General features: G+C 52.9%; 1 protein-coding gene across 1 annotated transcript in view; it reads right to left on the reverse strand.

Moving 5' to 3' along the window:
* Positions 1-2361: 2361 nt before the first annotated feature.
* Positions 2362-24565, reverse strand: part of TGM2 (transglutaminase 2) — a 38700-nt gene continuing 16496 nt past the window's right edge. Inside the window, exons 5-13 of the mRNA XM_009216140.2 lie at positions 23676-23804; positions 22428-22605; positions 17806-17941; positions 17008-17111; positions 14814-15056; positions 12341-12613; positions 6258-6418; positions 5019-5155; positions 2362-4268 (exon numbers count right to left, since the gene is read on the reverse strand). Coding sequence (XP_009214404.1) covers positions 4118-4268; positions 5019-5155; positions 6258-6418; positions 12341-12613; positions 14814-15056; positions 17008-17111; positions 17806-17941; positions 22428-22605; positions 23676-23804 — 1512 coding nt within the window. The 3' untranslated portion in view covers positions 2362-4117. The remainder of the gene's footprint in view (positions 4269-5018; positions 5156-6257; positions 6419-12340; positions 12614-14813; positions 15057-17007; positions 17112-17805; positions 17942-22427; positions 22606-23675; positions 23805-24565) is intronic.

A 24565-nucleotide genomic window follows, 5' to 3' on the forward strand; every position in this document is an offset into this window, starting at 1 on the left:
TGTGCACTATTTTATTGAACCTGCGTATTAGTCACGGAAGTAGACACCGTGTCATCCCCATTTAATAGATAAGGAAGTGGAGGCACAGAGAGGGTGACAACCTGCCTGAAGCCACACTGTGAATCTGTGGCAGAGCCAGCTCTGATCCAGAGTCCAGGCCCCTGGCACCAAGCTATGAGCAGAGCTTGGGTGGGGATCGGCAGCCCTGACCTGCCAAAGAGCAGTGCTCAGCACTGTCCTTGTGGGGCCCAGACTCAGCCCTCACATGGGGTTTGAGGGGCAAGGCCTCAGGCTCATTTTCTCTGTCTGTGAAATGGACATATGCACCCCAAAGAGTCAGTATGCTTTGCCTTCCTGGGTTCCTGGCTAGTGGGCTGCCTGGAGTGGGGCAGGCTTGGGGGCTGATCAGGGAGGCCTGTGCACCTGCCCAGTGTCAGCGGCCCTGGCTGGAGCAGCCCTGCCCCTGCTCTATAGCTGGGAGGCTGTCAGGCCTGGGAGCCAGAGTTGGCAGCCCTTGTTGGGGCTGTGCCCTGACCCTGCCCTTGGGGTGCTCTGGAACAGGGGACAGGCACAGAAACAGCTATTTCTAACTAAGGCTGCTGAGTATCCAGTATCGTAAAGGGCTGGGGAGATCTAGAGGTCAAAGCAGTTGGCTGCAGTCCAGGAAGGCTTCACAGGGGAGGCCTCCTTGGAGCAGGTTTTTGCAGACTGAGTAAGAGTTCATTAGGTAGAGAGGATAGTAAAAGTGTTTTTAGCACAGGGAATGGCAATAGGTCCCAACTACTCCATCCTTGCCCTTGCTTACCCTCTCTGTATTTCAGGGGTCTGGAAGCTGAAAAAGGACATTTCCCAGAGCTGCTTGCCAGCCAGTTTCAGGTTAGGACCTGCCAGTGGGAAAGAGGCCTGGGGAGGGGAGATGCCAGCCTGCCTCTGGCTGCAGCCTCAGGTGGCTTCCGCAGGCTCTGTATTTCCCAGCAGCTATATTGGTTCTAGGGCTGTGGGCGCCAGCTCGTGGGCTTTGCAGCTGCTTCCCAATTTCTAGGTCACACTCCTTCTCCCATCTGCTCCTCCGCCCCTTTGGATACTTCTGGAATGAACTTCCTCTATGAACTCCCTCTCTGCCTGAAATAGTAGTGCGGTTTCTGTTTTCCAGCCGGTGACTCACTGATGCAATTCTCAAGCCACCCAGCCAGCACCAGGTTGTAGCGTCCAAGGAACAGAAGGATTCGGCACCCAGAACACGTGATGTCATGTTTTTATTTTGATTTATTTTTAATGTGCATGTCATGTCTTTCGACATGACTTTCCAAGGGTGGGGACTGTCCGCATCATCTATTCATTCAACAGACACTCATGAGTGCTTAAGTGCTTCGATGGTGGGGAATGAAATGAATGACCAGGTCCGCACACCCATGGAATCGCAGTCTGGACCTGCTTCATCCGGTATTAGCCAGACTGGCTACTGAGCACTTGAAAAGCAGCTAGTTCGAATTGAGATGGGCTATCAGTGTGAAACACACACCATGTTTCAAAGATTGAATACAAAAATAAGAATGTCAAATACCTTACTGATTCTTATATTGATTACATGTTGAAATAATGTTTTGGATATATTGGATTAAATAAAATACATTATTAAAGCTAATTCCACCTATGGCTTTTTACTCTTTTCAAAGTAAAAAGAGTCTAGTCTTTTGGTCACTTTTGGTCTAGTGGTCACTAGAAAATTCTAAATTACATATGCGGCTTGCATTTGTGGCTCATGTTTTATTTCTATCGGACAGCACAGGTCTTGTGGGAGCTGAGTTGGAAAACATTGATTTACCAATTCAGCATTTATTAGTGTCTATTTAAGAGATATGTGGTCCCTGCCTCGAGGGCTTCAGATAGGATGGAGAAGGGGACAGATAGGCCAACGTGGAAGTAAAATTTACTGTGATAAATGTTTGAATTGGTCCATATTCCAGGACTCTGGGAACCTGAACAGAAATCAAGGAAGGCTTCATAGAAGAGGTGACTTTGGTGTTAAGCATTATAGGATGAGTAGGAGTTTGCCAAACAGGGAAAAGAGAGGAGGGGCACTACAGGCTCAAGGAACTACACACACAAAAGCCAAGAGGTAGACAACTGCGGGGTGTTCTGGGGATACAGGAAGTTAATTATGGCCCCCAAAGAGATTGTTGGTGGAAGGGGCCGGAGATGGAGCCAGACTGTGTAGGACCTTGAATGCCAGTAAAATGTAAACCCAGGGACAGGGCTGAGGCTCAGGAAAGACTCCTAGGCAGGAAGTGGGGGTCCAGGTGTAAGCGAGCTCGCCCACCCTTCTCCCTCCAAACTCATAAAGGACCAGACCAGACCTAGTTTGAGTGTGAAAAATAAACTATTTTATTTCAGTGTTTGCTCCTTGCGGTTCAGAAGCACATCTACTGCCTGCTTGGAACCCAAGGCTTTTATAAAACCGTAGAGAAATAGAGCTCTATGTATAGAGAAAATATACATGTTGATTAATTGTGCGACTCTTTCCTGTGCAAAGCAGAAAGTTCTAAATGCAACAGCATGATTCTCTCCAAGTCTTTCTCTGGGATTTGGGGGGGCCCTGGAGGCTGTGATCTCCTTCAATAGAGAATCCCCCCTTCCTCCAGCCCCAGGGAGGCCCAGTCATGTAGAAAGAGCAGGAGATAAAATCACAGCTGACAACTCATAGGCTCCCCAAGCTTCCTCAGGGGCAGGGGCTGTGTTTGGGGGCCTTAGCCCTGCAAAGAAGGGGTATCTGGGGTACCAACCTTGTTGGTTAGTGACCAGCACTGGCAGCTAAGGTTGTTGGGAAGTCTAGGCATTGCAGCAGGCAGGCTCCTGGGTAGGGCAGGGGTGTCCAGGGCTCTTCTCCCCTAGAACTGGGGTCTGAAGGGTGGTATCTGGGCACAGGAGGGGACCAGCACAGGGCTGGGGACAGAAGGTGGTCACAGTCATGGTTTCACTCTCAGGAATATCCTGGGCCTATGGCTTAAGGCTTTGTGGAGCAAGGAGTGGACCTTGTGGTTATTCACAAGGCTGGGCCATATAAAAGCATTGCAAAGATGGAGCGGAAAGGACCCTTGGAGATGAGCTGGTTCAATCACTCCTCTGACCAATAAGGAAACCGAGGCCCAGAGAGGGGAAGGCAGCACCTGGTCAGACGTGGGACCTGAACCAAGCCAGGGCCCTGACTCCCAGTCCCCCAGTCCCCTCCCTACCTCCTTGTCTCAGCTGAATCTTTTTTTGATCAGGTCCCAGACAGCCTCTCTGACAGTCTCAGGTCAGGCTGGGGTCATAAGTGGAGCAGTGGACTCACAGTCAGAGGCCCAGACTCTGTTCTTGGGCCTTCACATTACCCAGCCTGGCTAATAATCACGAGGCCACTGGTGCGAAGGGGGCCGCCTCTTTCTCTAAGCCTCAGTCTCCTCATCCTGGAAGTAGCGCCCATAACAGTTTCCCATGGTGATTAAATGGGTTGGTGGCCCCGTGAGTCCCAGCAAGTGTGGGAGGCACCCAGCACATAGTAGGTGCTTCACAATGGTGAGGTTGAGGGGAAGGGCTATTAAGCTTGGGCTGCTGGGATGTGGAGGGGACCTTGGGCCTATCACTGTCCCCACCCAGCTCTAGCTGTCCCAAGGGCCCCTGGAGCTGGGTGCAGTCAGGGGAAGAGGTGCAGGATGCAGTCTAGGGGAGCTGGATTCCCTGATCCAGCCAAGGGGCATGCTGTCCCTTTTTTGCACGCTCCAAGGGGCTATGGAGTAGATCAAACAATATGGCGGGTGGTCAATGGCTTTCCAAAGGGCACGTGGGCAGGAGAGGGAATGTAGGTCTTTCCTCTCCCACCCCAGCCCCAGTCAGCCAAGGTCAGGGCTCCCACTGTTTCTGGCACAGAGCATTTCTCACAGCTAAGGGGGTGAGTGGGGACCCACAAGCTCAGGGGGCTGAGATGGGCCAGGGGCACATTCCATTTCCACAAGACCCCCTAAGCTGCCCACCCCGCCCTGGGGTCTGGGGCCCAAGAAGGGGCATATTTTGCTCACTAGCTTGGGATAAGGATTGGGATCAAGGTGGCGGCCCTCAGCAGGCTGGGAGCAGGGGTCCCTTAGGCGGGGCCAATGATGACATTCCGGAAGCCCTTGACAGCCTTCAGCTTGTCGCTCTCGAAGTTCACCACCAGCTTGTGGAGGCCCATGTGGAGTGGCAGCAGGTCCATTCTCACCTTAACTTCCTCCCCTGCCTCCACGGGGTCTGGGCTGCAGCCAGAGAGGGACGGTAAGGAAAGGGGCCCAAGGCCTGGCTCCCCGGTACTGCGGTCCAGCCAGGAAGTCACGTGACTTCCAAGGATCAGCACAGCGTCTCCTCGAATTCAAGCTAATGCCGACAGTCATCAGTGGGCCTCATTCTCGGCCCTCTGCGGGGCCTGGACAATGTGCCCTCCTAGAGTGAACAGTGCGTGTGCACACGTGTGTCCGTGTGCATAAAAGCGGATGGTGCATTTGGGGGGCACAAGTGGGTATATGCTCAGGTAGCCATGTGTGTGAAAAGGTATTGAGCTGTACATAGGTGATCTATGCTTTTTACTGTATATAAGCTACATTACAGTAAAAAAGTAAAAAATAAGTGTGTGCTCATTTGTATGTGTGTAGCTAGGTATCTATGAGGAGACGCCCACGCATGCATGTGTGTGTGCATGCACATGTGTGGACATTCGGAGGGCAGACACCTGTCTATGTGAGGGTGCATGTGTCTGCAGGTGAGCACTTACTGATGGATGACGTCACTGTGGAGGTCTGTGGCAGATCTGTGCATGGGTGGTGTCAGCATTGAGAGAGGATGTGACAGTGGGAACTCTAGCCCCAGGGTGTCTGGGAGTGGGTACCGGTGTGTGTGGGAGATGAGAGGAGGGGGTTTCTGCCAGGGCTTGGTGCCTAAGGACAGTCTCTACCCCCACTGGCATCTGCCCGCTTCCCCCAGGCCCCAAAGCTAGAGCAGCCAGCACTTACATCTCCACTGTCTTCTGCTCCTCGGTTAGCCCGGCCCCCTCCACAGTGAAGGTGCAGCCTTCCAGGGCCACAGGGAGCGGGTTCTGCAGGGACACTTCGGCCACCAGCTTGCGTTTCTGTTTGGGCTCCCCAAGGATCTGGAAGAGGGCATGGGGCAGATGTCAGGGGCAGGTGGGATCCAAGCTGGGCCGTCTATATTCACTGTCATCTGGCCCAATATTTGCTGAACAAAGCTGTACCCTGGTCTGCCACGATCACCCCCCTCCACCTCTGTGCCTCAGTGTCTTCATTGGGAAAACACTGACCGTGCTACCTGCCCAGGTTCTCCTGCATGGAGCTGCAGTGAGGCTCCACGTGACCCAGGGGGTGCCCAAAGTGCCTCCCTTGTCCCAGGGTCTGGAGGGGAAAGATCACAGGCTTTTGAGCCAGGCTGATCTCCGCTCCTTCTTCATGTGACCTGGGGAAGTTACTCTCCACTCTGCACACCTTGAATTCTTCGTGGGAGAGAAATGCGTGACGGAGGGTTCTTGTGAGGATTAACTGAGCTAATATGCGCAAGCCTCCAGCAGAACGTCTGGCACATCGCTCACCGCCTCTCCCTCTGCTGTTTACCATTTAAGTGTAATTGTCACCCTTAGGGGTTCTGGGCTGTGGCGCTCTAAGTGAAGGGCTATAATGATGATGATGGCGATGATAAGGATAGTGAGCTTTCAGTGAGCCCTTATCCTGTGCTGAGGATGGCTCTGTGTGTTTCCTGTGGATATGCTTTTAATTCTTACAACACCCCTCGGGGCTATTATTAACCCCATATAACAGATGAATAAAGTGAGGCACAGAAGGGCAAAGTCACATGCCCAGGGCTGCCCTGGTAGAAACTCAGACAGTGAGACTCTAGTCTGTGCCCTTCACTCCCCCACCCCACCCTGCCTCACCAGTGCCCAGTGCGTGGGGTTTCCAGTCTCAGTAGTATAGCATTTTAAGGATTCATGACTCTAAGATCCCCAAATTCCATGACCCTATCACTCTGGGATTTTCAGATTCTTTCCTGGAGTCTACGAGTCCCCAGTTCTCTAGGCTTCATGATGCTTTTCTTCGATGAGGCTAGGATTTGAGGATCGCTAAGGCACCAAAGGTCTGGAGCTTACAGGGATGCAGGTGTCTGGGGTGGGGGTAGGGATCTGCCCTCTCCCCAGCGCTGAGCTGCCCTGGGACCCTGCCCCTTGCCCAGCCTGCCCTTACCCGAATCTTGATTTCTGGATTCTCCAGGTAGAGGTCCCTCTCAGCCAGCAGGTAGCTGTTGATAACTGGCTCCACGAGCAGGGCCCGCACCTTGATGAGGTTGGACTCTGTGAGGCAGTCACGGTACTTCTCATAGAGGATGCAAAGAGGAATGCTCTTCTCTGCAGAAGGGGAGAAAGGAGGGTGCTCATGATGCAGAATCACCCCTCCCAACTCTCCTCTTGCAACTCCAAGAGGCACAGAGAGGGGAAGGAATGCGCTTGGGGTCACACAGCAGGGGAATGGCTGGGCGGATCCCAGAACTCCCCGCTGTGGCTCCAGGGTTCCCAGGGAGAAGCTGGAGAGTGGACGCAGAACAGCAGGTAGAGGACACACTTGGACTCCCACGGGCCTGGGTTCTAATCCTGCCTTTGCCTCCTCTAATGGGTGACCCCACGTGAGCCACTCCACCTCCCAGGTCCTTGATGTTTGGATCTGCATGGCACAGGCACTCCTAAGGCTGTGGGAGGATTAGCTGAGCGAGTGTCCCAGAAGAGCCTGGTGCGCTCCAGACTCAGGGTGTGTGAGCCACGGGGCCCTTCATCCTGGAGAGGATCAGAGCCGACATCTGCTGCTGCATCAGGCACTGCACTTCCCATGGCGAGCTCCTACTTCACCTTCATAACAACCCTAAAAGGCTTGTACTTGTATTACCACCCAACTTACAGATGAGAAAACTGAGGCTCCGGCAGGTGAAATAACATTGTCCTAGGTCACACAGCTGATATGTAATGTGCAGGCATCTGGATGAATAATCCAGATCTTAGAGTCCAACAACATGGTCCACACTCACTGAAGAATGCCTCTCATGGACATAAGGTCATTTCCCTCCATGAGGCTCGTGATGCTGTACCCATTGCACAGATGAAGAATCACCTCTGTCAGTAACTGCTCAGACTGGGAGACTTGCCTCTGGCCTGGTCTGGCCCCTCACTGGCTGTGTGAGCCCGGGGAGATGACCTCTCCTCTCTGTTTCCCCTCTGTTTCATCTCTGTTCCCTAGATCTTATCATCTGCTGGGCAGAGGTAAGACCAAAGGTCATCACAGAGCAAAAGCTGCACAGTGATGTGGGGATGAGAAAGAAGCTGGCAGGAACAAACCCACCCACTGAAGTGTGGTTCTTAGCCCCATGTTTCTGAAAAGAACACTGAGGCTGGAGGGCCTTAGTAGTGTAGCATTTTAAGGATTCATGTACCTTAGCTTTTAAGGAAACAGACTGGGGTCTGTTTGTAGGAGGCAGGGAGGAGCAGTAAATAAATACAAGTAGTTGGGTGTAGTGGCTCGTGCCTGTAATCCCAGCACTTTGGGAGGCTGAGGCAGGAGGATTGCTTGAGGCCAGGAGTTTGAGACCAGCCTGGGCAACATAGTGAGACCCCGTCTCTACAAAAAGTACAAAAATTAGCCAGGCATGGTGGGGTAAGCCTGCAGTTCCAGCTACTTGGGAGGCTGAGGTGGGAGGACGGCTTGGGCCTGGGAGGTCGAGGCTGCAGTGGGTCGTGATTGCATCACTGCACTCCAGCCTGGGCAACAGAGTAAGACCCTGTCTCAAGGGGTAAAAAAAAAAGAGAGAGAAAATACAAACAAAGTAACACATATTCACTTCTGGCCCGATACAGCGATGTGCTGTGGACTCTGAGTTTCAGGCCTGAGTCTACTGCTAAAGAGGGAGATTGACAAGACTTGGGAGGCCAGAGGCAAATTAGCACCCTCGGAGACTTTCCCCAGGAGGTCACCTGAAGGACGGATTAAGACCAGAGGAGACAGTCACTTTCCCACTGTGGGATTCCAGGTTCAGGCTTTGACCGTGAACACTGGTGGTCCACGTCCCCCGCTTTGGAAAATGCTGCCCTGGCCTACCCACCCCTTTGGCCTTTCATTTCCTGGGTGGATCTGCTCCAACCTCTCATCAGATGACATGATCTGGGGAAGAAAACCAAAACTTTTGTGCTAAAAAGGACAGAAGAGAGTGAAAATTACTAGGTCAAGACCTGGTGGTGCAGAGTGGAAATTCTAGCTTGCTCCACAGGGAAGAAGGACAACATTATCCTCCGGGAGCTTAGAGGATGTGGCCCAACTGTTGACTATTCTGAGGTGGAGGCCAGGGCAGGGCTGGACCTTTGAAAGTCTCCGTCCACAAGCCAGTGGCCATGGCCTTGGTCTTGGGCCAGATGCTGACTGGGAAGAGGAAACCTGTGTGGTCAGTCTCAATCATTCTTTAGACCATTTGCCCTGTTCTAGAAGGTTACTCTGGGGACAGTCACCGAGGCCGCATTGTCTGCATTCCGGTGACCCACCTGAAGGGATGAGGGAGGACAGAACATGAAAGGGTGGAGGCAGGAAGGAGAAGAGAGAGAAGCAGCAGAGAAAGGAGGCGGCGTGCGGGCAACTGGATTCCTTTCAGCTGTCCAGGGCCTGGCTTCCTGTCCACCAGCACACGGAAATTCCCCAGATCTTATCTTCAAAGAATAACAAGCAACTCAACCGCAGTATGGGGGCTTAGAGGGAACCCATCTCAGTTTGAGCTTGGCGTTGGAGGTTCCAACAGGGCACTTGGACCAGCCCCAATTTCCAGCCAGAGGCCAACGCCCAGGACCTTCTGTCCTCCCCTTCCCCTCCCTGAAGGCTATGCTTCCAGTGGGTCCCCAGCAGGAGGGACCCCCTCTGTGGTGAGCACATTCCTGGGAGGATGAGGAAAGCCAGCATGCTTAGCTGATGCCAGTGCGGAACAATGCTCTCAGTGACCCGATGGTGTCTTAGAGGTGAGGGCTGACACCACAGAGGCCTGGGAGGGAGTGATTTTGGTGCGTCTGGCCCAGGCCTGGAGTTCACCTCCTGCCACTCATTCTAGGAGAGACACTTTCTCCCCTTGGAGCAGCTCTGAGCACGAGAAGGAGCTGGTGGGTGTGCACTGAAATGATGGGACTGGGTCTCCAATGTCAAGCCCAAGACTTCACCACTGCTCAATATATCCGTGTAACAAAACTACACTTGGACCGCCTAAATGTGTGTGTGTGTGTATATATATATACACACACACACACATAGAGAGAGAGAGAGAGAGAGAGAGAGAGAGAGAGAGAGAGAGAGAACAGGGCTAGAAGGGCTCTTAAAAGAGGAACCCACCTTCCCCTTTGTGCGAATGGGGAACCTGTAGCCTGGGTGGAGGAGAGGAATACCCAGGAGCCCACAGCCAGGCAGCAGGTGGCAGGAACTGGAACTTGGGTGTCCTTGTGTCCTGAACCCCTGCACGCCTGTAGAGATGGATCCTGTCCCAGACTCTTGGGGCCTCAATGAGCAGCGAGGGCCGGGTCCCTTCTACACCATCGAGGTGTCAGGGACACAGGAACCCCTGAGCCTAGGGCTGACACCATTGCCTGGGACAGTAGGTGTTCAGGAAAGGCCCATGAGCTTCTTGCCTCCCCACACCTCTTAGCACTCGCCCTCAGGGAGGAGTGAGGGCCCTACCACGTGTTGGCGCTGCTGTGCCCTTTCCGGATACCTCCTGAGCACAAATCCTCTCCTTCAGTCCTCACGGCTGCGGGCGCATCAGGCACGCATTTCATCGCCCCATGTAACAGGGGAGCATGACCTAAGACTCAGAGCATGTTCACCGCGCCCAAGGTGGTGCGTTCAGAGGGCAGCAGAGCCGAGATTCAAAGCCAGGTCTTGCTGACCTCAGAAAATGTCTTTCAACAGCCCTAGTGTTGGGGGCGGTCCTGATAGCAAAAGGATCTGCCCTCTGAGGGCCTGGCCCCTGCTGAGGAGTCTGCCAGGGCCTGACAGTGGGTGTGCCCAGGGGGTGCAGCTCCAGGAGTGCCCACGGTGGGCCCAAGATAGAAAAACCAGGAGGCAGCAACTGTCAACACTGCAGATGCCCTGCCCGCAACACAGACCTGCTTTCTTAGGAGGGTGAAAGCTGTGCCCCAGACGCCAGCCCACGGGTGCCAAGGGTCCAGGCACCATCATAGAGGAGAGGGACGATCACTGGTTTGACAGGCAGGAGTCCGGGGAAAAGAGACGGGGAAACAAACTGTAAACGCAAACCGTGCCCCACCCAGGGGCTCTCCAGCGTCTCCAGGTGTGGCCACATTGAATCCCGGGCACGAGTGCCTATTGTGTGCACACTCTCTTACTCCCAATGGTCCTGCGCTGTCAGATCATAACCCCCAGGAGGCTGATGGGGACGCTAAGGTGCAGGGGGGTGGCCATTTTCTCCGGTGACTCAGCGAGACGCTGCCCAAAGATGATGTCCTACTTGATTCCACTGCCCCTCGGTGGATGGCTAATGTCTCACCCAGCAGCTCCCAGGTTCTCTCCCAGCCTGGAGACCCCTCTGCCCTCCTCACGCCTGCTGGGCTCCAAATGGTAGAAAGTGGGATGGGGCTGCTGGGTGGTGGGGGGGGCTGTGGGTGGAGCCCTGGGCTTGATTCCTGGCCCCGCACTGCCTCGCTAAGTGCCTGAGTGGTCACGGCTCCTCTGAGGGCCTCAGGCTTATTTTCAGGAAGATAACCAGGCACAGTGACAGAGCCAGACAGTGAAAGGGACCCAGGGGACAACCACTGTGCAGGCCTCTGTGCGGGAAACCTGGTGACAAAGTCTTGGCTCAGGGCTGGGTTGGGTGGTCTAATGACACCATTTCACAGCGAAGGGGATCTACCTAAAAAGGCAACTAGGCGGCTGGGCGCGGTGACTCAAGCTGTAATCCCAGCACTTTGGGAGGCCGAGACGGGCGGATCACGAGGTCAGGAGATCGAGACCATCCTGGTAACACGGTGAAACCCCGTCTCTACTGAAAACTACAAAAAACTAGCCGGGCGAGGTGGCAGGTGCCTGTAGTCCCAGCTACTCGGGAGGCTGAGGCAGGAGAATGGCGTAAACCCAGGAGGTGGAGCTTGCAGCGAGCCGAGATCTGGCCACTGCACTCCAGCCTGGGCGACAGAGCGAGACTCCGTCTCAAAAAAAAAAAAAAAAAAGGCAACTAGGCTGGTGCTGGGGACACTGAAGAGGGACAATCAAGTCCTGGAAGAAAGCACTTCTCCCTGCAGAGGCCTGGACGCTCCCACCTTTGGCTTGCCAATCTGCTCTGTCCTATATAGCAGCTTCTGGCCACATGTAGCTATCTAACTTTCAACACAATTAAAACTTTAGTTTTGGCCAGGCGCAGTGGCTCATGACTGTAATCCCAGCACTTTGGGAGGCTGAGACAGGTAGATCACTTGAGGCCAGGAGTCCGAGACCAGCCTGACCAACATGATGAAACCCCATCTCTACTAACAATACAACAACTAGCTGGGCATGGTGGTGCGCACCTGTAACCCCAGCTACTTGGGAGGCTGAGATTGCAGTGAGCTGAGATTGTGTCACTGCACTTCAGCCTGGGCAACAGAGCAAGACTCCATCTTGAAAAAAATAAAAAAACAAGCAAACAAACAAACAAAACAACTTAAGTTCTGCAGTTGCATCAGCCACCTTTCAAGCGCTTAGCAGCCATGTGGAGCCGGTGGCCGCCATGCTGGATAGGCAGTGCAGACTCAGCGCATCTCCATCACTGTGGAAAGTGCAATGGGCACTTTCCAAGGCGGTGGGCTAGCGCCTTTTCTCTGAGGCCGAGAGCAACCAGAGGCACAGGAGAGGTTCTCGAAGGGCCCGTGGGGAGAGGCTGCTGAGGCATGAGGGGCTGGAGACAGTGGAATTCACTGGGAGAGGGCAGCAGCGGTCACACGAAGTTGAGGTGAAACCAAACAGTATAGCTGCTGAGAGGACAGGTTCACTCCCCAACTGTGTGACCTTAAGAAAATTACTTAACCTCTCTGTGCCTCCATCTCCTCATCTGGAAAATGGAGCCATGATAGAATCCACCCCTCACTCTTGCTGTAAGAATTAAGTGGGTTGATATTTATAAAGTGCTTAGGACAGGGCCTGCCCCAGAGTAAGTGCCACGTAAGTGTCTGTGGGGTGAAATCACACGGGCTAAACGGTTAGGTCACTACCTAGCACGTTGTCAGTTGGCAGTCAACAAATGCTCCAGGAACACAGGCCCTTACCAGAGAAAGGCTCCAGGTTGAGGTTGAGCAGGTGCTTGGTGCCACACTCGGGCCCCAAGATCCCATTGTAGCTGACGGTGCGGGCACAGAGCAGGAGGCGGCAGACGTACTCCTCGGCGGTGTTGTTGGTGATGTGGGCAAAGACATCAAAGTCACTGCCCATGTTCATGCTCTGGCCCACACGGATCCGCATGGCCATCCCTGTCTCCTCCTTCTCGGCCAGTTTGTTCAGGTGGTTGGCCCTTGTGAAGGCCTCCCTCTCCTCTGAGGACCCTGTAGGGGTTGGGAAGAGAGCCTCAGTCACAACGTGAATAGATCATAGGAAGGGGGCTGGGACGGGGTGAGCTGGCTTCGCAGAGCCCTGATGACTCATGGCAGCCCTGAAGGAACCCCTTCTTTACATGTCTGAGCCAGGAGGAGGACACAGTATTTCATTTATTTTCCACTAGTGAACTCTTACACATCCCTCAAGACCCAGCCCCAAATGACACCTCCTCCAGGAAGCCCTCTCTGACCACTCCTTCCCCTGTGTTGTTTTCTGTTTCAAACTTACCCTCTTGAGCTGCTCGAGGGCTAAGGCTGTGTTTTACTTATTCTTATGTCATATCCAGTGCCTACAACAGTGCTTGGTGCATGCTAGGCATGAATACAGTGCAATCTTTCTTACCTTCAAGCATTTGCACAGGGATTACTTCTACCTGAAATCCTTTCCTTCCCTGTCTCTGATTGCTCCCTTCCTTATATTCCATTTATCTCTCTCCTATGCTCCTTTGATTTTTCTCTCCCAGTGCTGTTGGGTGCATCTCTATTTCTTCTATCAAACCACCAGCTCTAGACCTTTCAGGGGATGGGGAGAGCATCATTTCATTCCGTGTTATCCCTTTCAGCTAGAGTATGGCTACGTGCCCCTGGAAAGCCAGCGGGGGTCAGGCCCAGGCAGGAATGATGGTTTCTTAGTCCCCTCTGTGGGCCCTGCTGTGCTTAGTAGTTGCTTAGAAATTATATATTATATTGAATTGGCTGTTGGATGTGCTCCAATCCAATTTTTAAAAATAAACCAAGTCCTTTCCCCTGCAACTGATCGAGCATCAGTAGCAGAAAGATGCCTCATCCTCATGTCTGATTGAACTCGTGACATTATTTTTAAGTTTATCTTGGCCCGTTTCTCTTCCTATCCACCTTCATGTTCATTTTCCCATCTGTATGTCAAATACTGCAAAAATAAACACTGCAAAATTTGAGGAACCGGTCCTCCGTGGCCCCTCTGGACTTTCAAGCCCCTCTAACACAAGTACATTGCAATTAAAACGTGTGGAATTGCTCATCTATGGTTACAGGTCCCACTGCTGAGAAATACTGATTTTTTTTTTTTTTTTTTTTTGAGGCGGAGTCTTGCTCTGTCGCCCAGGCTGGAGTGCAGTGGCCCGATCTCGGCTCACTGCAAGCCCCGCCTCCTGGGTTCACGTCATTCTCCTGCCTCAGCTTTCCAAGAAGCTGGGACTACAGGCGCCCGCCACCACATCTGGCTAATTTTTTTGTATTTTTAGTAGAGACGGGGTTTCACCGTGTTAGTCAGGATGGTCTCGACCTCCTGACCTCATGATCCGCCCACCTCAGCCTCCCAAAGTGCTGGGATTACAGGCATGAGTCACCACCCCCGGCCGATAAATCCCCTTGTTAATAAGCAACATAATAGCACAGCCATTATTCATTTTTCTAAGATGCATCCTTCTCCTCTATAATATTTATCCTCTGAAGTTTTATTGAGAGTCAAATCAACCAGCCAGGCCTGGCAGCTCAGTCTATAATCCCAGCACTTTGGGAGGCTGAGGCAGACAGATCACTTGAGCCCAGGAGTTCGAGACCAGCCTGAGCAACTTATTGAGACCCTGTCTCTACAAAAAATACAAACAAACAAACAAAAAAATCAGCCAAGCATGGTGGTGCGCACATGTAGTCTCAGCTACTTGGGAGGCTGAAGTGTGAGGATCGCATAAGCCCTGGAGGCAGAGGTTGCAGTAAGTGGAGATCATGCCACAACTCCAGCCCAGGTGACACAGTGAGACCCTGTCAAGAAAGAAAGAAAGAAAGAAAGAAAGAAAGAAAGAGAGAGAGAGAGAGAGGAAGGAAGGAAGGAAGGAAGGAAGGAAGGAAGGAGGGAGGGAGGGAGGGAAGGAAAGAAGGAAGGAAGGAGAAAAAAGAAAAAAGAGTCAAACCAATTTAAAAAAAGTGTCTTAATAACTGAATTGAGCCCTTTTGTGGAATATAGAACTCTTTTCCGAAATGAATAATCCTCTACCACTGTCGCTCAACATGTTTGCTCCTGTTTCTAAGGAATTGCTTAAGATGGAGTATAGCCTACGGGGCCATTGCTATACGTAGGCTACCAATTAAAACACACACAGAGCCTGCTGGGCTGGGAAAACCAGATGCTTATCTTCAAGGCCATGTTAAAGACTCTGAGGGCACATACCCTCTGGGTATTTGTAGGTGTGGGTGATATCCTCCCGCTCGTCTCGGCCCACACTCTTAGTGCTAATCTTCAGCCCAACGGTCAGGGAACGGTTGATGGATTTGCTCACGGACCCGTCGTCTTGCTGGATCCAGTCTACCACGTCGGCATTGACCTCCGCAAAGACAAAGGGCGCATCGTACTTGGTGCTCAGGTCGCCCTCCTTGATGGCACGAACTGGAACTGGGCCACAGCAGTACGTCCCTGGCAGGGGTAGAAAGGGGAAGGGATGGGCCTGGGTAAAGTTTGGGAGGTATCCTCTAAAACCCTCTACAATTCAACCACATGTAGCCAAAAGCCTCAGGACCACGCAGCCCTCTGACAGAAGGACTCCACTTCTAGGAGGGCACCACAGGGCAAGGGTTCAGAACAGGGGCTCTGGAGCACGGCTTTTAAGGTTCAAATCCCAGCTCAGCCTCTTATTAGCTGGGTGACTTTGGGCCAGTCACTAACTTCTCGAAGCGGCAGTTTCATGTGGAGACAAGATCTGGGCCCACCTAACGAGCATTCATGAATTATAGATGTAAAACTCATAGCCTATACTAAATGCTATGCAAGTATTTGATAAATAAAATGGAAATGTATCCCAGACATCCTAAGGAAATTACGGAGCCAAGGGCAGGCAACATGTTAGCAAGGAGGACATCTGTCTCGTTTCCTGCTTGTACTAAGAGTGGAGCTCAGTGCCCCGCATGGGGCCGGTCCCAGGGCGTGTGTGTTCTCCAAGTGAATACGGGTGCCTGATGTTTATGTCAGTGTGGTTGATAACCACCTCACACTGTCCGCAGACTTCCAGTGCTGAGGACTAGAGGCTGGATAGATACAGTCTAGCACGGCCATGTGATGGGCGACGGTCACATTAAATAAAAATTCAAATCACAGAAAACTATCCGCTGGAGAAATGCTAATACTTTATTCAGAAGTGGACAGAGCTGGGGAAAAATGCTCCAAGTTTAAGCCGCTGGAGGTCTTCAACTAGAGCCCACGTATCCACCAAGGCACTACCCACAGAATTCAGGTGTCTATGAACTCTATGATGGGGAAAAAAGGGTATCTTTGTTTTCACTATAGGACTTCCTTCAATGGCAAAAGCAGGAAACAACCGTAACAGCCTGAGGAGCACTTAGGACTTGTCACTCATAAGAACCACAGGCGTGGTCATTGCAACCTTACAGCTGTCACAGATGGCAGGAAATTAATTTATGCTCATAAATTATCTCTACAACTATATTATGGAACTTACTGACTCTACTGCTAGATCTTGTTCTATAAAGAAGCATATATTATTATATCATAAATTTGGTTTTTTTTTCTTTTTTTTTTTTTTTTTGAGACGGCGTCTGGCTCTGTCGCCCAGGCTGGAGTGCAGTGGCCTGATCTCAGCTCACTGCAAGCTCCGCCTCCCGGGTTTACGCCATTCTCCTGCCTCAGCCTCCCGTGTAGCTGGGACTACAGGCGCCCGCCACCTCGCCCGGCTATTTTTTTGTATTTTTTAGTAGAGACGGGGTTTCACCGTGTTAGCCAGGATGGTCTCGATCTGCTGACCTCGTGATCCGCCCGTCTCGGCCTCCCAAAGTGCTGGGATTACAGGCTTGAGCCACCGTGCCCGGCCATAAATTTGGTTTTTAAAACTTGTGATAACTGTATTTTAATGTAATTGGTTTTCTTTGTAACGCTATGTATTATATTTTATGCATTTAAAAATATTGCTAGAAAGTGTCCATATGCATCACAAAATTTTGCCTCAGTGTACGCTCTCTTTCAGACACACAGGTGCTCTATATATGTGTGTGTGTTTATATATGTATGTATATAAACACACACGTATACACCCGCACACAAATATACAATTTGAAATCAGGGGAAGCTTGTGTGAATGTTAATGCTGCTTATTTTAGTGGGGGGGACAAAGATGCTATTTGATTTTTTTCTTCGTGCTTCTCTGTATTTCCTGCTTTCCGCGATGCATGTGAATTACTTTTGAGATTATCAAGAAGTGTGTTATTAAGATGTAAGTGAGGTCCCCCAACCTTGTGTGGACCCATCAGTGGTCTCCGGGTGAGCTCCTAGCTCTGCCGCCCTCCAGCTGAGTCACTTTAACTCTCCAAGCCTCAGCTTCCCCATCTGTTTGACGCGACAGTGCCCGCCTACGCACCTTCGCTCTTCTCCTGGGGCGTTGGGTCCAGGGCCTGCCAGCCCTCGTACCCCGGCTGCAGGTCCGGCCTGGTCATCCATGACTCCACCCAGCAGTGGAAGTTCCTGGGGGGATGGGGGGAGGTGGGAATGAAGCAGAACCTGAGCAACATTTATCGCCACCTCCCACGGGCAGACCACCCATTCATGTCCCCAGATGCACACTCACCTCATCCCAAACTGAGCCCAGCACGTTTCCCCACTCCCCTGTACTTCCTCCCACAGGGGCCCATCTCACAGCACCCTCTCTAGCCAGACGCCCACTCCTACACCTCAGAGCCCTTCTCAACGCCTCTCCCCTCCTTGCCCCTCTCAGTTGCCCTTTTGACCTCCTAATTTCTTGACTCTGTCCCTTCTCTTCTGTCCATTCAGGGCTTATCACTCTCCACCTGGGCCATGCCCCAGCCCCCTGCCCATCTCTTCCCCTCTAGCCCTCCTGGCAGCTGTCAGCCCCACCCTCTGCCACTCTGAAGCCTTGAGTGACAACCTGTTGCTTTCGGAATCAAGCCTGGCCTCCCTAATGTGGCATTCCAGACTCCCGACAACATTTGCTGCATGATTCTCCCTGAGGCCCCATCGTGTATGTGGTTGCCTTTCCCTGTAGGCCTTGGCTCCTGCTGTCCTTCCCCAAGCCTGCTCAAATACTGCTCGACTTCTAAAGTCCAATTCAAATGTGACCTCCTCCAAGAAGCCCTCCCAGGTTTCCTCTCCACGGGGCCCTCCCTACTGGGCTCCGATCCCACCCTGGCCCCCACCTCACCAGATCATCTCGCTCTTGTCACCCTGGATCTCCCCAAACTCATTGCGGAAGTACTCGATGAGAAGGTTGCTGTTCTGGTCATGGGCTGAGTTGTAGTTGGTCACGACGCGGGTGGGGATGCCCAGGCACCTCAGCACTGTTGGAGAGGAGTGGAAAGCGGGCTGAGGGGACAGGCTGGCCCTGCAGACATCCACCCTGCTCTGGGCCTCCACCTGCCCATCTGCATTCCAGGGAACACTGTACCTGTTGTCCGAGTGGTGAGAACATGAGCCAGCCCTTCTTGTCTGGACAATGGCACCCATCTCTCTGGTCGCCCCATGTCCATTCTATGCCCCTCACATCACAGTTGCCAGGAGACTCTAAAATACAAACCTGGGCCGGGCGTGGTGGCTCACGCCTATAATCCCAGCACTTTGGGAGGCGGAGGCGGGCCTGGGGTCAGGAGTTCGAGACCAGCCTGGCCAACATGGTGAAACCCCATCTCTACTAAAAATACAAAAATTAGCTGGGCATGGTGGTGCATGCCTGTAACCCCAGCTACTCAGGAGGAGGCTGAGGCAGAAGAATTGCTTGAACCTGGGAGGCGGAGGTTGCGGTGAGCCGAGACTGCACCACTGCACTCCAGCCTGGGCGACAGAGCGAGACTCCATCTCAAAATAAAATAAAATACAAATCTGATGTCAACACTCCTCTGATCAATTGTTCATGGCTCCCCATGGCCCTTGAGGTCAAGGCTAGAGCCCTAGCCACGGCCCTTGGCCCTGCAGGGTCTGGCCCCTGACACCCTCCTCGCACACTGTGCTCCACCACACTGGCCTCCAGCATGCTGTGCCTCTGCCAGCTTCAGGGCATTGGTGTTTGCCATTCCCTCTGCCTGGAAGGCTGCCTGCCAGGTTCAGGTTGCCTGATCATTTGCATTCATAGCACGGCTGGAGATGCGTCATCCTTTCCAGTGTACTGGCATGTGAGGGATTCTTTAATTAGCCCTCCAAGGACGGTGAGGGATCTGTCTTAAGTTAGATCCTGGAGCCCAGCACAAGCCTGTCATTGACTATTTTGTCAAACGGGATGAAGGAGTGGAGGAAGGAGAGAGGAAAGGAAAGAGGGAGGGAGGGAAGGAGTGATTGAATAACTGACTCTCCCCAAGATAGGGTCTTAAAGACTCAAACAGCAGAACAGGCAGAGAAGGGGACAGAGGTCGGGAGACCCAGCTGCTTCCGGCTGTGTGACCTGGGACCAGTCCTTCACCTCTCTGGGCCTTGGTTCCATCTCTGTGTGTATTAGTGATGCCACTGGGGACTCATCATCATTCCCAATGTACGAGAACACGGATGCATGTGGCCCTATAAGCAGGTCGCAGCACAGGCCAGGGTCCTCAGACTTGTCAGGAGGGAGGGCCCTGCATTCCTGCCAAGGCCCTGTTTGCTGGGAAAGGGGCTGATGTTGCAATGACATGTTAAACAGAGACAGGACATTGACTAATCTGCAAGCTGAGCTCAGCTCGGAGAGGCGAGGAGCACAGGGGAGGGAGTAAAACCCTAGCGTGGATCTCACCTACACGGCCCGCTGGGTGCTCCTGGCAGACGGAATTATGGGTGCTTTTACTCTCTCATTTTAAAAATGTGCTTTTTATGTGTCTTGTAAAAGTAACAGATTCACAGAAAAAGTATCTTAAAAATGAAGAGAAACAAGATGATGTAATAATGTAATCTGTGGGACTTTTGTTTTACTTCTAGCTTTGATTGAAGTTGAGTCTGGGAGAGGGGGAGAAGTGATATGACTTTTGCCCTGGGGCGACCATCGATGGGCCAGGGTAAGAGCTTACCAGTTGGCCCTGGATTCCTGCCAGGAGACTTGTAGGAGCTGGGAGGAAGGAGGAAGGAACAGCTATGACCTCCCCCTCTTGCCTGGTTTCTGTCCCCGTGAGGCCTGGGCGGAGCTCAGCCCTAAGGCTGCCCTAAGGCTGCCCTCAGTGAAGGCTGGTGTCCTAACCACAGCTCTTATCCCACCATGCAACGGGCCTGAGTACACACCAGAGGACGGGGGAAGCCTGTCTCTGCTGTCCAGGGAGCCAAGCGCCACTCTTCCCCCAGGGATGGTGTCCTGGGAGGCCTCCTCATCACGGTCTAACAGGAGGCTGCCCCAGCACTGTGCACACCTAGATCAGAGCCTGACCCTGCCGCTCACCAGCTGTGTGACCTTGGGCAAGCCCCTGCCCTCTCTGAGCCTCCATTTCCTCCTCAGTAAGAGAAGTGAATAATAGCAGCTTGTGGGGATTTGCGGTGATTCAGAGAGAGGCCGCAGGTGTGGGCAGAGCTTCATCTGCTCATTCCCAGAGCAAGCACTGAGGGGGTGCCTGGGAACAGCACAGTGCGTCACGGTGCCCATTATGGCAAACGTCGTCCATCAGTGCTGGCTGATTCATTGACATCGAGGAAGTGCAGTGAGGGATCCGGCTGAGAAAGCTGGAACCCCAGGCTCCCCTGGAAATCCCCAAACCCAAGGCTAACCAGAGCCAGAGACTGTGCGAAGTGATCTCGCCCTGGTATGAAGAGCTTCCTATGAATGAGATCAGTCACTACTGTCTCCACTTTACAGATGAGGAAACTGAGGCTTGGAGGCATCAATTCTCTTGCCCAAGTCCACCCAGGGGTTAGAGGCAGAGGTGGATTCAAACCCTGGTGGTCCAGCTCCAGAGTTCACAGGCCAATTCACCACTGGTTCTTCACACGAACTCTACAGCCACGGTGGTCAGACAGCCCTTTTCTTGGCCAAGTTTTCCCTGGCTCCATCCTACACAGCCTGGGAAGAGGCTGCAGGGACCGGAACACAGCCCTGCAGTGGGCAGCGGAGGGCAGGATCTGCTGCTAAACGTTCAGGCGGCCACAGCCCAGGGTGACCAGGGTGACCAGGGTTTCTGCGGGTAAGCCTGGGGACCCAGGCCTTGGATTGTGGGTTTTCTCCAGGAAAACCCATGGGCTTCTTTGAAAAGAGGTGTTTTAGGGCTCTCAGAGGGAAGTGTCTGGGATGAGGGAGTTTCCACAAGAAAAAGGAACTTAGAGGTCACGGGGAACAGGCAGTCCCAGGCAGAGAGGCAGGGGTCAGAAGGCAAGGGCAGCCGGGCTGAGAACCTAGGTTAGGCTGCCCTGACCCAGCCTCTGGTGTGGAGGATGTGCTGGGGGCCTCCCAGGGACCCTTTCCAGGGCCTTAGCACTGGTTTTGGAATCAGAAAAGCTGGGAAGCCTAGACCAGCCTTTTAGATTGAGCCTGGTAATAATGATAGTCATGACAATAAATATCATCACAAAAGTATTTTCTATCATGCGCCCAAGATCATTTTAAGCACTTCCCACATTCATTTATTTATTTAGAGACGGGGTCTCGCTCTGTCACCCAGGCTGGAGTACAGTGGTGCAATCATGACACACTGTAGCCTTGACCTCCTGGGCTCAAGTGATCCCCCTGCCTCAGCCTTCCAAATAGCTAAGACTACAGGTGCACCACTACCATGCTCAGCTACCTCACACATATTAACTCATTTAATCCTCACAACCATCCCAGGATAAAGGCACTACTGTCACGCCCATTTTACACAAAATGGAACTGTGGTTCAGAGGAGTTAAGTGATTTACCTAAGGACACACAGCTGGTAGGAAGCAGAGCTAGGATTTGAACCCCAGGCCTTGACTCCAGAATCTGTGCTCTTTTTTTTTTTTTTTTTTTTGAGAGAGAGGATCTTGCTCTGTTGCCCAGGCTGGAGTGCAATGGCACAATCATAGCTCATTTCAGCCAACCTCCTGGGCTCAAGCGATCCTCCTGCCTCAGCCTCCTGAGTAGCCAAGACTACAGGCACACACAACCATGCCTGCTAATTTTTATTTGTTTTATTTTTTTTGTAGAGACAAGGTCTCACTACATTGCCCAGGCTGGTCTCAAACTCCTGGCCTCAAGCGATCCTCCTGTCTCGAGTCCACATTCTTAGCCAGTGTGTGATGCTAACCCATTTTCATAAGCACTGTGATTAGCCTGGCAACAATCATCAATATTTTCTGGCCTTAAATTTTTAAGATTTTTGTTTTAATTTTTTTTTACTTTTTTGGTTTTAAATTGCTTGCTATTCCCCCTTGACATTTAGAACATGCTTTGTTTCTTGACACTGATGTTACTGTTAGGATCCAGTTATTACTGGCTAATATTTGCTGAGAGCAACACTGGGCCAGGTTCTGTGCTGAGCAGCTTCATGTCACACCCACTCTAGGAGGAAGGTCTTGATGTTGTCCCCATTTTCCAGATGAGGAAACTGAGGTTCAGAAAGAAGTCATTTGCTCAAGGTCACAGAGCAAGTGGTGGGAGGGTGGGGGTTTTTAACTCAGGTGTGCTTGGCTCCAGTGCCCAAGTTCTCAGCCCCGAGCCCGTGCAGTCTCCCAAATAATAGCCCTTGATCCTAACCACCACCAGAGGAATGGCTATTGGATAAAGGACCGGAGAGGGTGGTCACAGGCTCTAGGCCACATAGCACATTGAGAGTGTTGGTGGCAGGGGCAGGGATGTCCTGATTCCTACTCTGGTGCTCTTTGTGCCCCTCCCAGGGCTCAGGACCCACATCCTAGCAAGCAGCTCACCTGTGCAGGCCACGGCGGCAAAGACCCAGCACTGGCCGTACTTGACGCGCTGGCAGCCGTGGTTCTTCCAGCGCCGCAGGATGTCCACGCTGCCGATCCAGGACATGGGATTGACACCGTCCCCGTAGTTGTTGTCCCAGCGTCCCAGCAGCACACCCTGGTCATCGTTGCAGTTGACCTGCAACCAGTAGGGCAGCACGGGGACTGAGCCTGGGATGGGGTGACAGCTGTGCCGGCTGGGTGAGCCTGAGCACAGCAGGCGTGGGGTGAAAGGCAGGGAGGGGAGCTCCAGGGTGAGGAAAGAGCAGGGGCAAAGGGGCCATGGTGTGACAGACTGAGGTGTGTGGCAGAGGGTGGGGGCTGGAGCCGGGGACAGGAGGGAGATGGGGAAGGAGGAGGTGGGGTAGGGTCAAGGTCTTGAACGCCATGCTGGGGATGTGACTCTGTCCTGTGAAGAACACAGGATTGCTCGGGAGTGACATGGCGTGATCTCAGTTTTACAAAGACCCGCTTGGGTCTCCCACCCCAGATTGTGTCGTTCGCCCTGAACTCCCATTACCTCAAGAATAAAATCAGCCTCCTGACCGCGATCCACGAGGCCCTTCTGGTCTCACCCCTGCCCACCTCTGCAGCTTCCTCTGCACCCACAGGCCCTGCTCACTCCACTCCGGGCACACTGGCCTCCCTTCCTTCCTCAAACCTGCCAAAGTCGCTCCCTTCTCAGGGCCTTTGCACAGCTGTACCCTCTGCCTGGAACGCCCTTCTCCTGGGTACCACCTTAGGGAGCCTCTCAGCCCCTCCCGGAGCCTGGCCCTGCGGTCCAGCATTGTCACACCTCGGGTTCCTTCAGAGCGTGCACCGTCATTTATGACTGCCTGCTCGTTCATACGGTATTTTGGTTAGTGTCTGTCTCCTCTCCCCTACCCTCTATAACACAGGCTCCATAAAGTTAGAGATCACACAGGACTTGTACACGGCTGTCTCCCCAGTGCCTAGGACACAAGTGGTACTTGATAAACATCCGCTGAAGAACTGAATAAATTAATTGCTCTGGGGGACCTCACAGCATCAGCCTCATCTGTGTAAATCATATCTTTCCAATGTAAGGTCTCTTCCTCGAGACTTACCCATCTCCTGGGTCCCCCCACCGCGCCCAGCACAGTGAATGGCCTGTGTCTCCACTGCGAGGGAGGGGCCTGCGGGAGCCCCCTGTGGGCCCCACTCCGGACGGCCCTGCCACTCACTCACCATGCCGCTCACCACCCGGCCCACGTAGACGGGGCTGCTGCGGCGGGAGCAGTCACGGCCGGCGTTCTTCAGGAACTTGGGGTTGACATCTAGAAGGATCAGGCAGATGTCTAGGATCCCATCTTCAAACTGTGTCAGAGGAAACAAGAGAAGAAGGAGGAAGCTAGGAAGGCACTTCCTTCAGGAAGCCTGCCTTGAAGCCTCCACAGTTTCCTGCTCTGTCCCACACAGCAGACTGCGAGGCTCCAGCTGAGTCTGCCAGATCTCTCTGGTGGCAGCTTCTCTTGGCCCAGGAGGGAATGGAGCGGGACAATGACTGGGTGAGCCATGAGTGTGTGACAAAGGGGGTGACAATCTTCATCCAGGACCTGGTTGAGGGGACCTGGGAATCTGGAGCAGGAGCCCATGGAGTGGGCAGCCCAGTGTCCCTGGGGCTCCCCCTCAGAGTCACCCTGGGCCCTGTCACTGTCCCTTTCTCCTCTGGCTCAGCCAAATCTCCCACTTCCCCAAGGCGTGGCCCACCCTGCAGAGCTGATGTCAGCCCCTCGTCCCCCTCCGACCCAGCCCACACACACTGCTCTGATGGGAACTGAGACAGATTCTAAATACCGAAAGCCAGTCCCATCACTCTTCTGTTTCAACCGTATCCACAGTAAAACCCAGACTTCCCCGTGCAACCTACAACGCCCTTCACAATCTGCCCCCATCCCCTCTTTGACTTCATCTCTCACCACTCACACCCATACTCCCTCTGCCCAGGCTCGCTGTCCCAGGGCCCTTGCACGTGCTATTTCTCTGCTCAGAATGCGCTTCCTGCTGCTCTCTGCAGGGCTCACACCATCTCAGCCTTGCCATTCAAACGTCATCTTTCTCAAAAGCAGGACCCCTTC

The sequence above is a fragment of the Papio anubis genome, chromosome 16 (assembly GCF_008728515.1).
Source record: "Papio anubis isolate 15944 chromosome 16, Panubis1.0, whole genome shotgun sequence".
NCBI lineage: Eukaryota > Metazoa > Chordata > Mammalia > Primates > Cercopithecidae > Papio > Papio anubis.